Source organism: Megascapheus bottae, chromosome X (assembly GCF_031878675.1).
Source record: "Megascapheus bottae isolate mThoBot1 chromosome X, mThoBot2.hap1, whole genome shotgun sequence".
NCBI lineage: Eukaryota > Metazoa > Chordata > Mammalia > Rodentia > Geomyidae > Megascapheus > Megascapheus bottae.
In genome coordinates this window covers 7,293,726-7,307,174 of record NC_143547.1, presented here as the reverse complement: position 1 = coordinate 7,307,174, position 13,449 = coordinate 7,293,726, and the positions used below count along the sequence as shown (strand labels likewise).

The 13,449-nt window shown below is 44.0% G+C and overlaps 1 protein-coding gene across 7 annotated transcripts in view; it reads left to right on the top strand.

The window, feature by feature from the left end:
• Sh3kbp1 (SH3 domain containing kinase binding protein 1) overlaps nucleotides 1-8,500 on the top strand; it is a 320,820-nt gene extending 312,320 nt beyond the window's left edge. For all 7 annotated transcript variants that reach the window (XM_090326686.1, XM_090326688.1, XM_090326683.1 and 4 more), the window contains 3 exons: nucleotides 1,229-1,494; nucleotides 4,542-4,605; nucleotides 5,932-8,500. In XM_090326686.1, coding sequence (XP_090182812.1) covers nucleotides 1,229-1,494; nucleotides 4,542-4,605; nucleotides 5,932-5,973 — 372 coding nt within the window. In that variant the 3' untranslated portion in view covers nucleotides 5,974-8,500. The remainder of the gene's footprint in view (nucleotides 1-1,228; nucleotides 1,495-4,541; nucleotides 4,606-5,931) is intronic.
• The last annotated feature ends 4,949 nt before the right edge of the window (nucleotides 8,501-13,449 follow it).

The following is a 13,449-nucleotide window of genomic DNA, read 5'->3' as shown; positions in this document are numbered from 1 at the left end:
TCTGCTCCATCTTCCTTCCTCAGCCAAGTTTTGAGAAAGCTACACCCCTCTGCATTCCCTTCAGAAGCTTATCTTCTGCCAGTGGATTTCTGCCTCCCTTGCACTACCAAATGGGCTCTCCTTGTTTCTTTTCTTTTTTTTTTTTCCTTCTCCCTCTCGGCATTCTAGAACCTTCTCTAGGGAACTTCCAGAAGCTACACCCCTCTCCTGATCTTGCTTAATCCCTTCTCACTACTTTCTCTTCAGTTTGGCACTTGTCCAGATTCCATCACTGGGCCTCTTTTCTTCTCCTGCTATCTTAGTCACATGCACAGCTTTCATTTCCGTTAGCCAAGCTCTTGATTTTATTGCTAGATACAGCCCTTCTGCCATCTCTCAGGCTCCTAAAGTAAAAATTTCCCCTATTCTTCCTCTACAGCCTGACCAGGACCTCAGCTCCCTAGCTATGGCGTGTGAGCTCTGTGAAGCAGACGTTTACGTTCACTATGACTCTCAACATTGCTCTCTACCACCTTTGCCACTGCCAAAGTCACAGCCTCACAATGTCCAGCCTCCATTGTGTGCATCTCCCAGCAACTCTGTTTCAGGCATTGTTTCCTCCTTACCCTCCTTCCAGGCTTCCTCCTTTCCCCCCTCTGCTCTTCTAGCTATGTCTTCCACTAATATGTTTGGCTTCCTCATGTCTTGGCCTTTGCTTAGGGCCTTCCCTCCTCCTACAGTTTCTCTGCTCACCAATCTCTGCAGTCCTTTCCTCTGCTTCCCCCACCCCGCCCCTCCAAGATGAGGCCGTCGGCTGCTCCTTCCAGGATTGTTGCCTGTCTGCTGTGTTTCCCGGGCTCCCTGCGCTTCCTCCCTCTTGTGCAGTCATCCTCCTCTGCAGCAATGTGTTGGGTTGTCTGTCAGTCTGCTCCCCACTGGGTTCTGAGCTCCTATGAGCCAGGAGAGTGCCGTGCTCACTTCAGAGTTTGTGGTGTCTGGGCAAGCAGTTGGGAATCTCTGTTTGGATCAGAAACCAGTCCCGATGTCTATCCAGATCGAAAGCCCCATTTACACTACCTACAGCTCACACTTCAGCAGGGGAGTGCTTCGTAACGCATTGCCCTCGGTGGCTTGTGGATGAGGGGATACGTGAGTGGAGTGTGGAGAAAGGTCCACGGACCATGTCGAAGGGACATGTGACTCACCTGAATCCCTTACTCTGAAGCCTGTCCATTTTCCCTTGCCACAGGTGTCTGACAACAAGGCATCCCTGCCACCCAAGCCAGGGACCATGGCAGCTGGCAGCGGCCCTGCCTCTCTGACTTCACTGGCTTCTGTCCCTCTGTCATCTTCTGTGGGAACACCTGGACACCGAGCCAACTCCCCGTCTCTGTTCAGCATGGAAGGAAAACCAAAGATGGAGCCGATAGCCAGCAGCCAGGCGGCTGTGGAGGAGCTGCGGACACAGGTCCGCGAGCTCAGGAGCATCATTGAGAACATGAAGGATCAGCAGAAGTGAGTGCTGGCAGCCCTTTGCAGAGGTCTCTAGGAGCTCACCCCTGGGCAGGGGCCTGCTTCTGAAAGCCTGCCTTCCATCCCACCCCTAGAATGCAGGCGAGCCTCCACACAGATGGTGGCAGCGCCGGTGGGAACTGCTAGAGACCTCAGGAGGCTAATATATACCTGTATCGAGCTGTGTGTGTGTGTGTGTGTGTGTGTGTGTGTGTGTGTGTGTGTGTGTGTGTGTGTGTGTTGTGCCAGTCCTGAGGCTTGAACTCAGGGCATGAGCACTGTGCTTGGGCTTTTTCCTCAAGGCTAGAGAGCTCTACCATTTGAGCCACAGCTCCACTTGCAGTTTTTTCTATATGTGTGGTACTAAGGAATCGAACCCAGCTCTTCATGCATGCTAGGAAAGCATTCTACCACCACACCAAACTCCCAGCCCACCATGTGTTTTACTACTCTGCTTATTGTATGCAAAAGAAACACAGGCTGAGGCTGGAAGTGTGGCCTAGTAGTAGAGTGCTTGCCTAGCATGCACAAAGCACTGGATTCAATTCCTTTGGACCACATACACAGAAAACATCAGAAGTGGTTCTGTGGCTCAAGGGTAGAGCCTTGAGAAAGCTCAAGAATAGTGCCTAGGCCCTGAATTCAAGCCCCAGGGGTTGAAAAAAAAAGAAAGAAGGGGCTGGTTGTGGAATATACAGAGCTGAGTCAGTTGCATAAACTGACATTCTCAACAAGCTGCTACAAAGAAAATTCTTTTTTTTTGTCTGTCATGGGGCTTGAACTCTGGGCCTGGGTGCTCTCCATTAGCTCTTCAGTTCAAGGCTACTGCTCTACCACTTGAGCCACAGTGCCACTTCCAACAAAGAAAATTCTTGAACTCTTCTATAAAGTATAATACTTCTGCATTAGTCAGCTTTCCATCATCACTGTGCAAAAGTATTTGAGAAAATCAACTAATAAAGGAGGAAAGGTATATCTTGGTGCATGGTTTTAGTTCCTAGCCTTTTGGCTCCATGTCCTTTAGGTCTTTGTGTTGTGGAGGAAATGGCAGCCAAGAAGCAACAGGACCTCAATATTTCCTTTTTGTTTCTTTTGCCACTTCTGGGAGTCTTGAACTCAGGGCCTCCTATTCTCACTTGGCTTTTTTGCTCTCAGTGGATGCTCTATCACTTGAGCCATAACTTCAGGCCAGCTTTTTTTTGTGCAGTTAATTAGAAATAGGGTCTCCTGGGTTTGAACTGCAACTCTTAGAGCTGAGTCTCCTAAGTAGCTAGGTTTATCAGCATGACTCTCTGGTGTCTAGCTCAATATTTCTTTAAAGAAGATCAAGGTTCAAAGCCCGCCCTGGCACAAAAGGACCGAGACTCTTATCTCCAATTAACTTCTAGAAAAGGAGAAGTGGGGCTTGGCTCAAGGGTAGGGCAGTAGCCTTGAGCTGAAGAGCTCAGGGACAATGTCCAGGCTCAGAGTTCAAACACCATGACCCACAAAACACACACACACACACACACACACACACACACACACACACACACACACACACACACACACACACACACACGTCTAATGACCTAACTTCCTTCTACTAAGCCCCACTTCCTCAAGACTCACAACCTCCCATAGCGCCACCTGCTGGCCAAGTGTTTAACATGTCATCATTTGGGGAATATTCAAGATCCAAAAAGTAGCTATTCAAGATCCAAAAAGTACCTATGCCGCTTTTTTTCCCCTTTGAGACAGGGTCTTAATTTTTTGGGTTTTTTTTGTTTTGTTTGTTGGTTTTTTGGTCTGTCATGGAGCCTGAACTCTGAGTCTGTGCGCTGTCCCTGATTTCTTCAGCTCAAGGCTAGTGCTCTACCACTTGAGCCACATTGCCACTTCCGGTTTTCTGGTGGGATAACTGAAGATAAGAGTCTCACAGACTTTGAACCACGATCCTCATATCAGCCTCCTGAGTAGCTAGGATTACAGGCATGAGCCACCAGTGCCTGGCCAGTGTCTTATTAGTCCCACTCAACTTGAATTTGCAATCCTCCTATCAGGATTATAGGTGCACATACATCATCCTGTCTTCATATGTCATATCTTTTGGAGGTCCTGGGAATTGAACCCGTAGCCTCCTGCTAGGCAGATAGTGTTCTATCACTTGAGCTAAGTCTGCCTTTTAAGCCTAACAGCTTTTCCTCTAGCGTCAGCAAACATGACAATTTCATTTAGCTGCCAGATAAAATAATTGGCTTGCATCAAGGGGCCATAATATATGAAGAAGATGTATTGGATCTTTAAACCCTAGACTTTACTCTCAGCAAGCTATTCTCACTGTGAGACTCAAGGGCTTTCTCTGCGCATGCTTCTACACATGCTTTTACCATATCTCTCATCTTCAGGGAACACTTGAATAGGAAGAAAGACCTGTGAGCAAAACTAAGCATTATACATTTATATCACCCAGGATACTGTGTGCAGAGATAAAGGGGTAGAAGATGAAATGTAGGCAGCAACAGAGACTTGAGAGTTTCAAGATGAGTTAGCTCTTTCTGGAAGAAGTCTTCCTTGAGCAGCCATGCCTCCATATCTCATTCTTTTTTTTAAAGTGTTTATTGTTATTGTAAAGGTGATGTCCACTGGGATTACAGCTATGTAAGTCAGGTAAAGAGTGTATTTCTTTTTGGATGTCACCCCTCCCCTTGCTCTACTTGATTCTTTAAAGTTGCAAAAGCGAGTCCTAACTCCTGTTCACTTTGGAAATGAAGAAAAATGGCTGCAATGAAAATGATTCTGTCTGTATGTTTGAATACTAGTGAACCAATCATAGAGAACTATGAGAGAATATGCCTGGTATCCAGTATTTGAGAAAGTTAGGCCACAATTCCAGGCCTCAGTTTCTGTCTGAAATCAATCTTAAAGAACATCAATGCAAGAAATGACATTGGTTCCTATATTCTTTGGAAAAAGGTCAGGTGGATTTTGTAGTAAGAAAAAAGAGGTTTCTTACCTCTTCCTGGAGAAGTCTGGACTTCCGTTTGATTCTATTGTCCTTTGCTTTTCAGACGGGAGATTAAGCAGCTGCTGTCCGAGTTGGATGAAGAGAAGAAAATTCGCCTTCGTTTGCAGGTAGGTCCCTCCGGGTTCTGCTGCCCCGCAAGCCTCTGCTCACTCCAGGGTCGAAGTAATGTCAGGGCTTTAATTTTGAAAGTGAATAACTGTTGCTTGCCTGCAGATTGAAAGACAGTGTAAGTGGCAATTTTCTTAGAATCATAAAGTCTTATTACTCATCTTTCCTGGCCTTAGAAAGTCTTGGGGTGCCCTCCCACACCAATCAGGATTCTCATTTGGAGTTTATTTTAAGCACCTCCTCTATAAAAATGTTCCTCCAGGGTCAAGAGAGTGGCCTAGCATGCACAAAGCCCTCGGTTCCATTCCTCTGTACTACATACAAAGAAGATACCAGAAGTGGTGCGGTGGCTCAAGTGGTAGAGCCACTAGCCTTGAGAAAGGTCAAGGACAGTGCCCAGGCCCTGAGTTCAAGCACCAGGACTGGCAAAAAAAAATGTTCCTCCAGTTTTCAGGAAGCTTCACTATAATAGCTGCTATGTTAGTGGTATTGGGGAAGCCCTGTTGCCAGTTGGTTTCAGTTACATAGTATTGGGAACTCCAAGGACCACAGCTGTGTCCATACTTGGTACTTGTCATCTCTTTACTTTAAATACCTGATAGCCATATCAGTACTGTCAGATTGCCTGAGCTCCGTCCCTTACTCCAGCCTCTGATCCAACTCTGTTGTGAGCAAATGGTGAAAAGTAGGGACAGGAAGGAATTCCAAATGACCAGACAGGTTGGCTTTCAACTTGTATCCAGTTGGTACACTTGCTGGCCAAGTGAGGACATGCAGGACTCTCTGTCACCTAAGTGGTGCTAACATCCATGGTTTGGCTAACGACAACTGCCTTCCTGCACTGTCAGACGGTCCAGCGTTGTAGGACCACAGATTTTGCCCTCTGGCTAGGAAATAGAAATTGTTCTACTACTGACAATTTGTGAATCCTAATAATCTGACAATTCAGACATCAGTTCCTAGTACATTATGCCTGGTCTTTAGGTTGCTGTCATTTGGGGCATTGTTATTAATGGTTTATTCATATGATCTTGGCACCTCAGAAACGGTCAGATTGGACCCGGAATTTGGCCTAGTGGTAGAGTGTTTACCTAGCATGCATGAAGACCTCGGTGCCACCTACATAGAAAAAGCCAGTAGTGGTGCTGTGGCTCAAGTGATAGATCTCTAGTCTTGAGGAAAAAAACTCAAGGTCAATGATCAAGCCCAGGACTGCCCCCCCCCCCCAAAAAAGGTCAGATTGTGTGCTTTCTTTCCATTGATTCAGGTTGATTACCTTTTAGCCAATTGCTATGATTTTGTTTGATTCTTTTTTCCCTTTATAGATGGAAGTGAACGATATCAAGAAAGCGCTTCAATCAAAGTGAATACTTGATAATTGAGATTTTACATTTTTCATCATGAGTCCAAGACTCAAATTTTCTGCCCCAGCCAAAATGAATCCTGTGCCAAAAGGTTACAGTTTTCCACCACCTGTCCCTGTTTAAAAGATTAGCACAAAAAGTCTTGATAGCACAACACAAATTCCATCCAAGAGGAGAATCTTCCCCATGGTTTTAGGCCTGGGTCTGGCACTGGTTGTGACTTAGAGAAAATTGTGCTAAAGGCTTTTCTACCTTGAGATCTCATGTGAAACGAAAACTCAGGCAGTTTAGTCCATAGTGGTACTATTTTGATGATATTTTCCATTAATAAAATGTAATTTCAGATTATTCTTTACAAGCTTTATAATTTTATGATTTTTTAACCGTGTTTTGTCACAGAAGCCCCTAGCGTTTGTATTACACCTAGTTAGAAGCAGAGAGTCTTGGTGTTTTGCTTCAGGCAGTAAAGCTGCCTGGCTTTGTGTTCCCTTTAGGACTCTATAACATATGCAATTGTAGATCCACCCCCCCCTTCCCTGCCAGCCGACCCATCACCCGAAGAGAAATTTTAGCTTATATATGATGGTATATTTACAAAAAAAGAGAGAGAGAAATCTGGTATTTACAATGATCTGTGCCTTCTTTTTACCACCCTCTTGATTGGAGTTTTTGTGATGCAGCTACCATGATTCAACAAATAAAAAAGAAAGAAATGAAAATCTACCACTTATCCGCGTCCACTAGAGGCCGCTGTATTCACAGTTTCTCTCACCCTAGCCAAAGGTCCTAAGAGGAGACCTGTGACTTTCAGTTTCTCCTACTTTCTAGGTTGTTCATGAAATGAAAAATGTCATCCCTGCTTGATTTTTTTTTCATCAGCTGAGTGAAGTCCTTGCTTCCTGTCCTTTTGCGCCTTTTTCGCGAGCAGCATATGCATTATTAAAGCAAAGCTAAATAAAAGTTCAAATGCAAATGAAAACAAGGGGGGGAAAGTTGTATTATTTCCTGCACTGTGTGTAATTGTTGAATTTGTATTCACACAATGTCATTTTGCCTTGCTCACGTGTTGTAACCCCTTCCTCGGGTCCAAGAGAATGGGGTGAAGGTCTGGCTGAAGTGTAGCCGATGGATCTTTCTTGCATTTATGGAATTGCTTTTTCTTTTTCTTTTTGTTCCTTCCCAAGGGAATTGATGTTTGCTTGTCTGATTTATCTTTGTAACACCTGGAACAGTTCAGCCTTAGATTATGTAAACTGTTTTCTCATCCTCTGCTGAAAAAATACGGGGCATACCTTACTTGCAAGATTGTTCAGGGGTTAGAGGTGGAGGGGCTGGTCCCTTAATGGCCCCAACAGTGTTTGATGTGTTTCTAAGCAGCTGCTTTGTCTATTTCCTGCATTTTATAGTGAAAGTACTTAACAAATGTAATAGATTTGCACAACTATAAAGAATGAGACTTGATATCACTAAAGGAATGATACAAAAAAAATGAAATCACCTTATTCATCCTTGAAAATATAACAAGTGTCTCTTCCTTTCTCTTCCTCCGTCCTCCTCCTGCCTTGCTTTTGCCTGCATTCTCCTTCTTTCTTTCCTAAGAGTATTAACAGAGCCCAACGCCCTAGTCTTCCTTGGTGGGGACACAGTTAAGGGAAGGGAGTGTACGGGGAGCCTTGCTTGCATCTTTCACTCCCCAGGGTGTATTATGGCTTGCTCAGCAGCCTGGGCTTCCGGGTGCATGGGGCTGGGAACACCAAGTTTCTAAGGGCAGCACAAAACATTCCTGAACCCGTTGAACTGTTTGAAGCATTTCTGCATTACACTTGAAGCCTTCAGAGATTTCCCGCCACCTAATATAACAATGAAGATTGGATTCTTTGGTGTTGAATTTCTCATTTACACATCAAAACAATCCCAAATGATAGAGCTTTATCAAAAGTGTATACAGAGTAAGATTGTTGAGAATTCCATGGAAAGGTTGAGGTACCCTCCTAGGACATGTTTCGGAATGTTTAGGGCTGATATCGTGCCCTCGGTAGAGGCCATTGGCTTTCTTCATTTAAGGAGAGCAGGGAGAAGTGATTGTAAAATGGAGTTGCCATCTCCAGCTTCCTTATTGTCCCCTGGGCTAACCAGCAAAAAGGATTCTGCATCATGGGACTGGATGAGCCTCTGGCCCAACTGCTACCATCTTTACTCTTGTCAAAATGGATCCATCAAGAGCAGCTTGGAAGTATCACTTTTGAAATCAACAATTCTTTTGCATTCAGCATGGACTTTTACCAGGCATCTATGGAAACTATTTTTTTGCTTCATTTTCTAAAGCTGTATTTAGAGAAGTCTTAAGTATTGTGCTTTGTAAAAGAAGATGATTAAAATGAAATTTTGTGAAAATATTTTGGTTCAACGTTGTCATGGTCCAAGAGGAATGAGTTCTTGGAATATGAACTCTTTTTCTCTATTTTCCACTTTATTGCTCATATAGAAATGTCCGTAGAAGACATGAAATAACTAACCCATTAATATCTGTGCCTGTGAATTCCATTTTTTACATTGTTCAATTTTGCATTCTTATCTAAGCAGAAAATACTAGTTAGGTATAAATACTTTTTTAGCATTTAAACCATTAAATTATCATTATTCAAATGGTTGTGTAAAGACACTTTTATTTGTACACAGCCCTCAAGGCAGCACTTTCAAGTACATGATTTGCTTTTTCCCATAAGGACATCTCATCGCGTGTGTGTCTGGTGGGGTTTTATTTCTTCTTATAAGCCGCTCCTTGATGGAAAAACTGCAGGGTGTATAATTTATTGCCCATAGTTGCCGTGGCCTGTATAAAAATAATCCCCACATCCCACAAAGGCTTTTGTATTATAACCTAAGGTCATTATAGTCCCCTTTTTTAAAAAAATATATTAGATTAGGCTTTAGTCCTCTAATTATTTTGGCACAAATTAATGTCTGAATGTTTCAGTACCAAGAGGTCTTGGCATAAAGCTTTTGGTTTTGTACAGTGAGAATCAGTACAAAGCAACACATGCAAGAGTGACAGGTGTTTAGCATGGCTGCCTGTGGCATCCAACAGAGGGAAAGCTAAGTTCTCAGGACCCAACCTGGAGATAAAGACATTTTTCCCAAACTGAGCTTAACAAGGACCAAAGCAAAGGAAGCATTCCCACTTCCCCAGCCAGAAATAGATGTTACTGGACTCATAAATGATAAGACTCAACAACAGCCAAGATTCAAGGCTCTGAGGAGAATGAACCTTGTTCTAATACTCAGTCTGTCTCTATAGTCACTAGGGCTGTTTCCATCCCATCACGCCTACATGAAGCTAAGGAGAACCCATGTAGGAGCTGCAGGTCCCTGAAAGACGATTTTTACTTCATTTCATGCCTTGGTCCTAAACTTAAGTGATCATGGGACCAGCCTCTTTCTGTGAACAGCCATGTGTACATGTTATGTTTGTGAACTTGGAATTCACAGTAAAATGAACTGTTCCTTTTTTCTTATTGGAACAATAGGTAATCATTTATTTCAACCCCACAATACGACAAAAGCAAGGTGATCTAATAGATCAAAGCTAACGTTTTCTGAGGAAAAAGACAAGGATACAAGAAAGGAATAGAATAAAATAGCGACATTATTGGCAAGCCAGTTCATGGAGCCTTTCTCTTTCACTGGTGACATATTAAATTATGCGTACAACAAGTGGCACTCAATGGTTGAATGCTTCTCCGCCCTACCTACCCCTTTAGAATGTTTGTAGTTTTACAGAAACCCAAGATTTGTTGGCAAGCTTTGAGCTCTGTGATGGGAAGGTGCCTTGGAACTAGAAAATTTCACTGCAATTTCTGTTGATTAAAAATAAGTTTTTTAAGATGTTTACAAGTCAAGGCTAGCCAAGCTGCAAAACCATATATAAAAACCATGACAGAATCAAAAAACAAAGATATTGTAAGAGAAATTAAGCTCCCCTCCCAGATTCATGATTATTTCTTAGACCCGGCCTGAGAAAAGAAAGAATTGGCTGAGGTTCAAGCTCTGTCCATCAAACGCGCAAGAGAGAGAGACGAACAGGGATTGGACAGTAGGGTGAAACGCCCATCCATCCATGCCCCTGCCTTGGTTCCAGGAGGTGTCTGGGAAGTTTCTTTGTTCTCAGTCTGGGCAACTCCTTGAAGGAAGTGACTATGAGGTGTGGAAAAGGACACAGATTGAGAGAGGGAGACATCTCTAAGGGAAATTCAGGCCTGGAGATAGAATAAAGCAACTTCCATAGCAACACTGGTACTGAGAATCTGGGATGGAAAGAAGAAGACCAAAGTGGGGAGGAGGGGGTGTTAACATTCACAGTAATGAGAAATAAAGAATAAATACTAAAACCACTGAGGATGGGCTTTTTGATTGGCAAGAATCTTACGGATGAATTCCCCCACCTTTTTTTTTTTTTTTTTGGTCAGTCTTAGGGCTTGAACTCTGGGCCTGGGCCCTGTCCTTGAGCCTCTTTGTGCTCAAGGCTAGAGCTCTACCACTTGACCCACAATGTCATTTCTGGCTTGTTCTGAGTTGTTTAATGGAGATGTGTCTCATGGACTTTTCTGCCCAGGCTGGCTTCAAATCACGATCCTCAGATCTCAGCCTCCAGAGTAGCTAGGATTATAAACACGAGTTACCAACACCTGGCTGAATCTCCCTTCTTTGTGGCTATGGCACTTAGGAGTCTGGACCCAGTGCTTTCTAGACAGGTGCTGTGTTGCTTGAGCCATGCCTACGATTCCCCCCCTTTTTTTAGATCAGATCTCAGGCTGTGTTTTTTGTTGTTGTTGTTTTGGAACTAGAACTGGACTCATACCACAATCCTATTTATACCTCCTGAGTACCTTAGGGCTACACTGAACCCCCCCATACCAATAACCCTGCTTTGTTTTTTTTATAGGCTCAGTCTCATCCTCCTTGAAAGAAACACCATAGAGGTGACTTTATTTTCTTTTCCCAATATCTAAGATAGTGTCGATAATCATGTGATGCATATTTGAAGACATAAATGGTTCATCAGAACCAATGCCAAATGGAATTCTTTGTGAAATGTAATCAGCCTAGTTTTATTGAAACTAGCAGAAAACTAATGAGGACACTCAGCAAGAGAAACATGAACAAACCCTCTCAGGCTCTTGTTCTTGAGTCTCTGCTGGTACCTGGACTCCAAAGGAACTACTGGGCCCACTGTGGCTTTTGAAAACAGGTTCACATAATCTACCCATCCTCCTTTCAAAGACTCATTCATTGGGGCGGGAAGTTTGGCCTAGTGGTAGAGTGCTTGCCTAGCATGCACGAGGACCCGGGTTCAATTCCTTGGTACCACATACATAGAAAAAAAGCCAGAAGTGGTGCTGAGGCTCAAGTGGTAGAGTTCTAGCCTTGAGAAAGTCCAAGGACAGTGCTCAGGCCCTGAGTTCAAGCCCCAGGACTTGCAAAAAAAAAAAAAAGACTCACTATTAGAAAAGTGTGACTGTCTCTGCTGTAAATCATAAAACTTTCTCTAATATTTATTCTGGAAACAAATTTTGCTGACACTTACATTGATGTCATTTGAGAGTGCAATCGTTGCCTCTCGGGGCTCCCCATCTGTCCTCCAAGTGAGACTTGGAAATGAGCTCTGAGCCTTCAAGGCCCACTACTGGGCAATAATTCTTAGAATGTGATTCCTGGAAGAGCCTTGTTGGCATCGTTATTGGAGAACTTGCTAGAAATAAAAACTCCTGGGCTGCCTTGGACTTCTTAAATCAGAGACCAAAGAACCCAGCCATCTGGGTTTTAAAAAATTCTCCCAGTGAATCTTTTGCTACTCAACTTTTATTGCACTCCTGGGGCTTGAACTCAGGGACTGAGCACTGTCCTTGGGCTTTCTCAAGGCTAGCGCTCTACCACTTGAGCCACAGCACCACTTATGGCTTTGTCTATGTATGTGGTACTGAGGAATCGAACACAGGCCTTCATGCATGCTAGGTAAGCACTCTACCACCAGGCCACAGTCCTGGCCCTGCCTCTCAACTTTGAGGACCATTGTGGTGAGGGAACCAAATTCCCAATAAGTTGGATATAGAATAATTCATAGCAGTCCTCTCAGGTTCGGCCAGGCTTGCGTGCAATCCAGAAACTCTTAGGATAAAACAAAACTGACTTGTTTGGGATTTTTTTTGGCAGTAACAGACTTTGAATTCAGGGCCTATGTTCACTTGGCTTGTTCATGGCTGATATTCTTTTCACCTCTTGGGTCATATCCTCAGTAGAGATTTTTTGCTGGGTAATTGGAAGTAAGAGTATTATAGCCTTTTTTTTTTTGCTCTAATTGACGTTGAACTACAACTCTCCAGGTCTCGGCCTTCTGAGTAATCAGGCATACAGTCATGCCACCAGTATCTGGCTCAAGACAGACCTTTTTGTAGGTCAAATATAGTTGAGTATGGCTCCCAGCTTTAGCTTTGATTTGTGAAGTGTTGCAACAAATGTCTCCTTATACTTACAACAAGAGGAAAAATCCTGGACAGCCCGAAAATTAAGAGAACTGAGTTTACAGGGCAAATGGTCATTTTAAAACCTGAAGAGGCCAGGAGCGGTGGCTCACACCTGTAATCCTAGCTACTCAGGAGGCTGAGATCTGAGGATCAAGGTTCAAAGCCAGCCCAGGCAGCACAAAACTGTGAGGCTCTTATCTCCAATTAATCACTAGAAAACGGGAAGCGGGGCTATGGCTCAAGGGTAGAGTGCTAGCCATGAGCTGAAGAGCTTAGGGACAGTGCCCAGGCCTAGAGTTCAAGCTCCATGACCAAAAAAAAGAAAATAAAAAAAACCTGGAGAGAAGCTGGGTGCTGATGATTCACAAATATAATCTAGCTACCCAGGTGGCTGAAATCTGAGGCTCACAGTTTGAAGCCTTCCTGGACAGGAAAGTCTGTGAGACTTATCTCCAATTAACCACTTGAAAACCAGAAGTGGAGCTGTGGCTCAAATTGATAGAGCTCTAGACTTGAGCAAAAAAGCTTAGGGACAGTGCTCAGGCCCTGATTTCAAGCCCCACAAGTGCCAAAAACCAGGAGAGTCACAGTACTTCCTATGAGACACAGGACAAGACTTGAGTTTTTGTTTCGTTTTGGTCAGACTTGGAGTTTGAATTCAGGGTCAGGGCACTGTCGACCTGCCTGGGAGTTTTGAAGCTCCTGGAGGAGGAGCTTTTACCCCTTTGTAGGCTTTTCCTCTCAGAGGCCCACTGGCTCTCGTAGGGAAGATTGGGAGAAATCCCGAGAAAGCTCATGGTGCTGGCTCAGGAACCACTGAGAAATCTGTTCAGAACCTTGGCCTTTACGGAGCAAAAGACTTTTTACTCTGCAAGGGAATGATCTGGTGGGAAAGCTCTGTAGTGCTACAGCTAAGCCATGGAAACTCACCCCGCCCCAGCACCTAGAAGAGAATGGG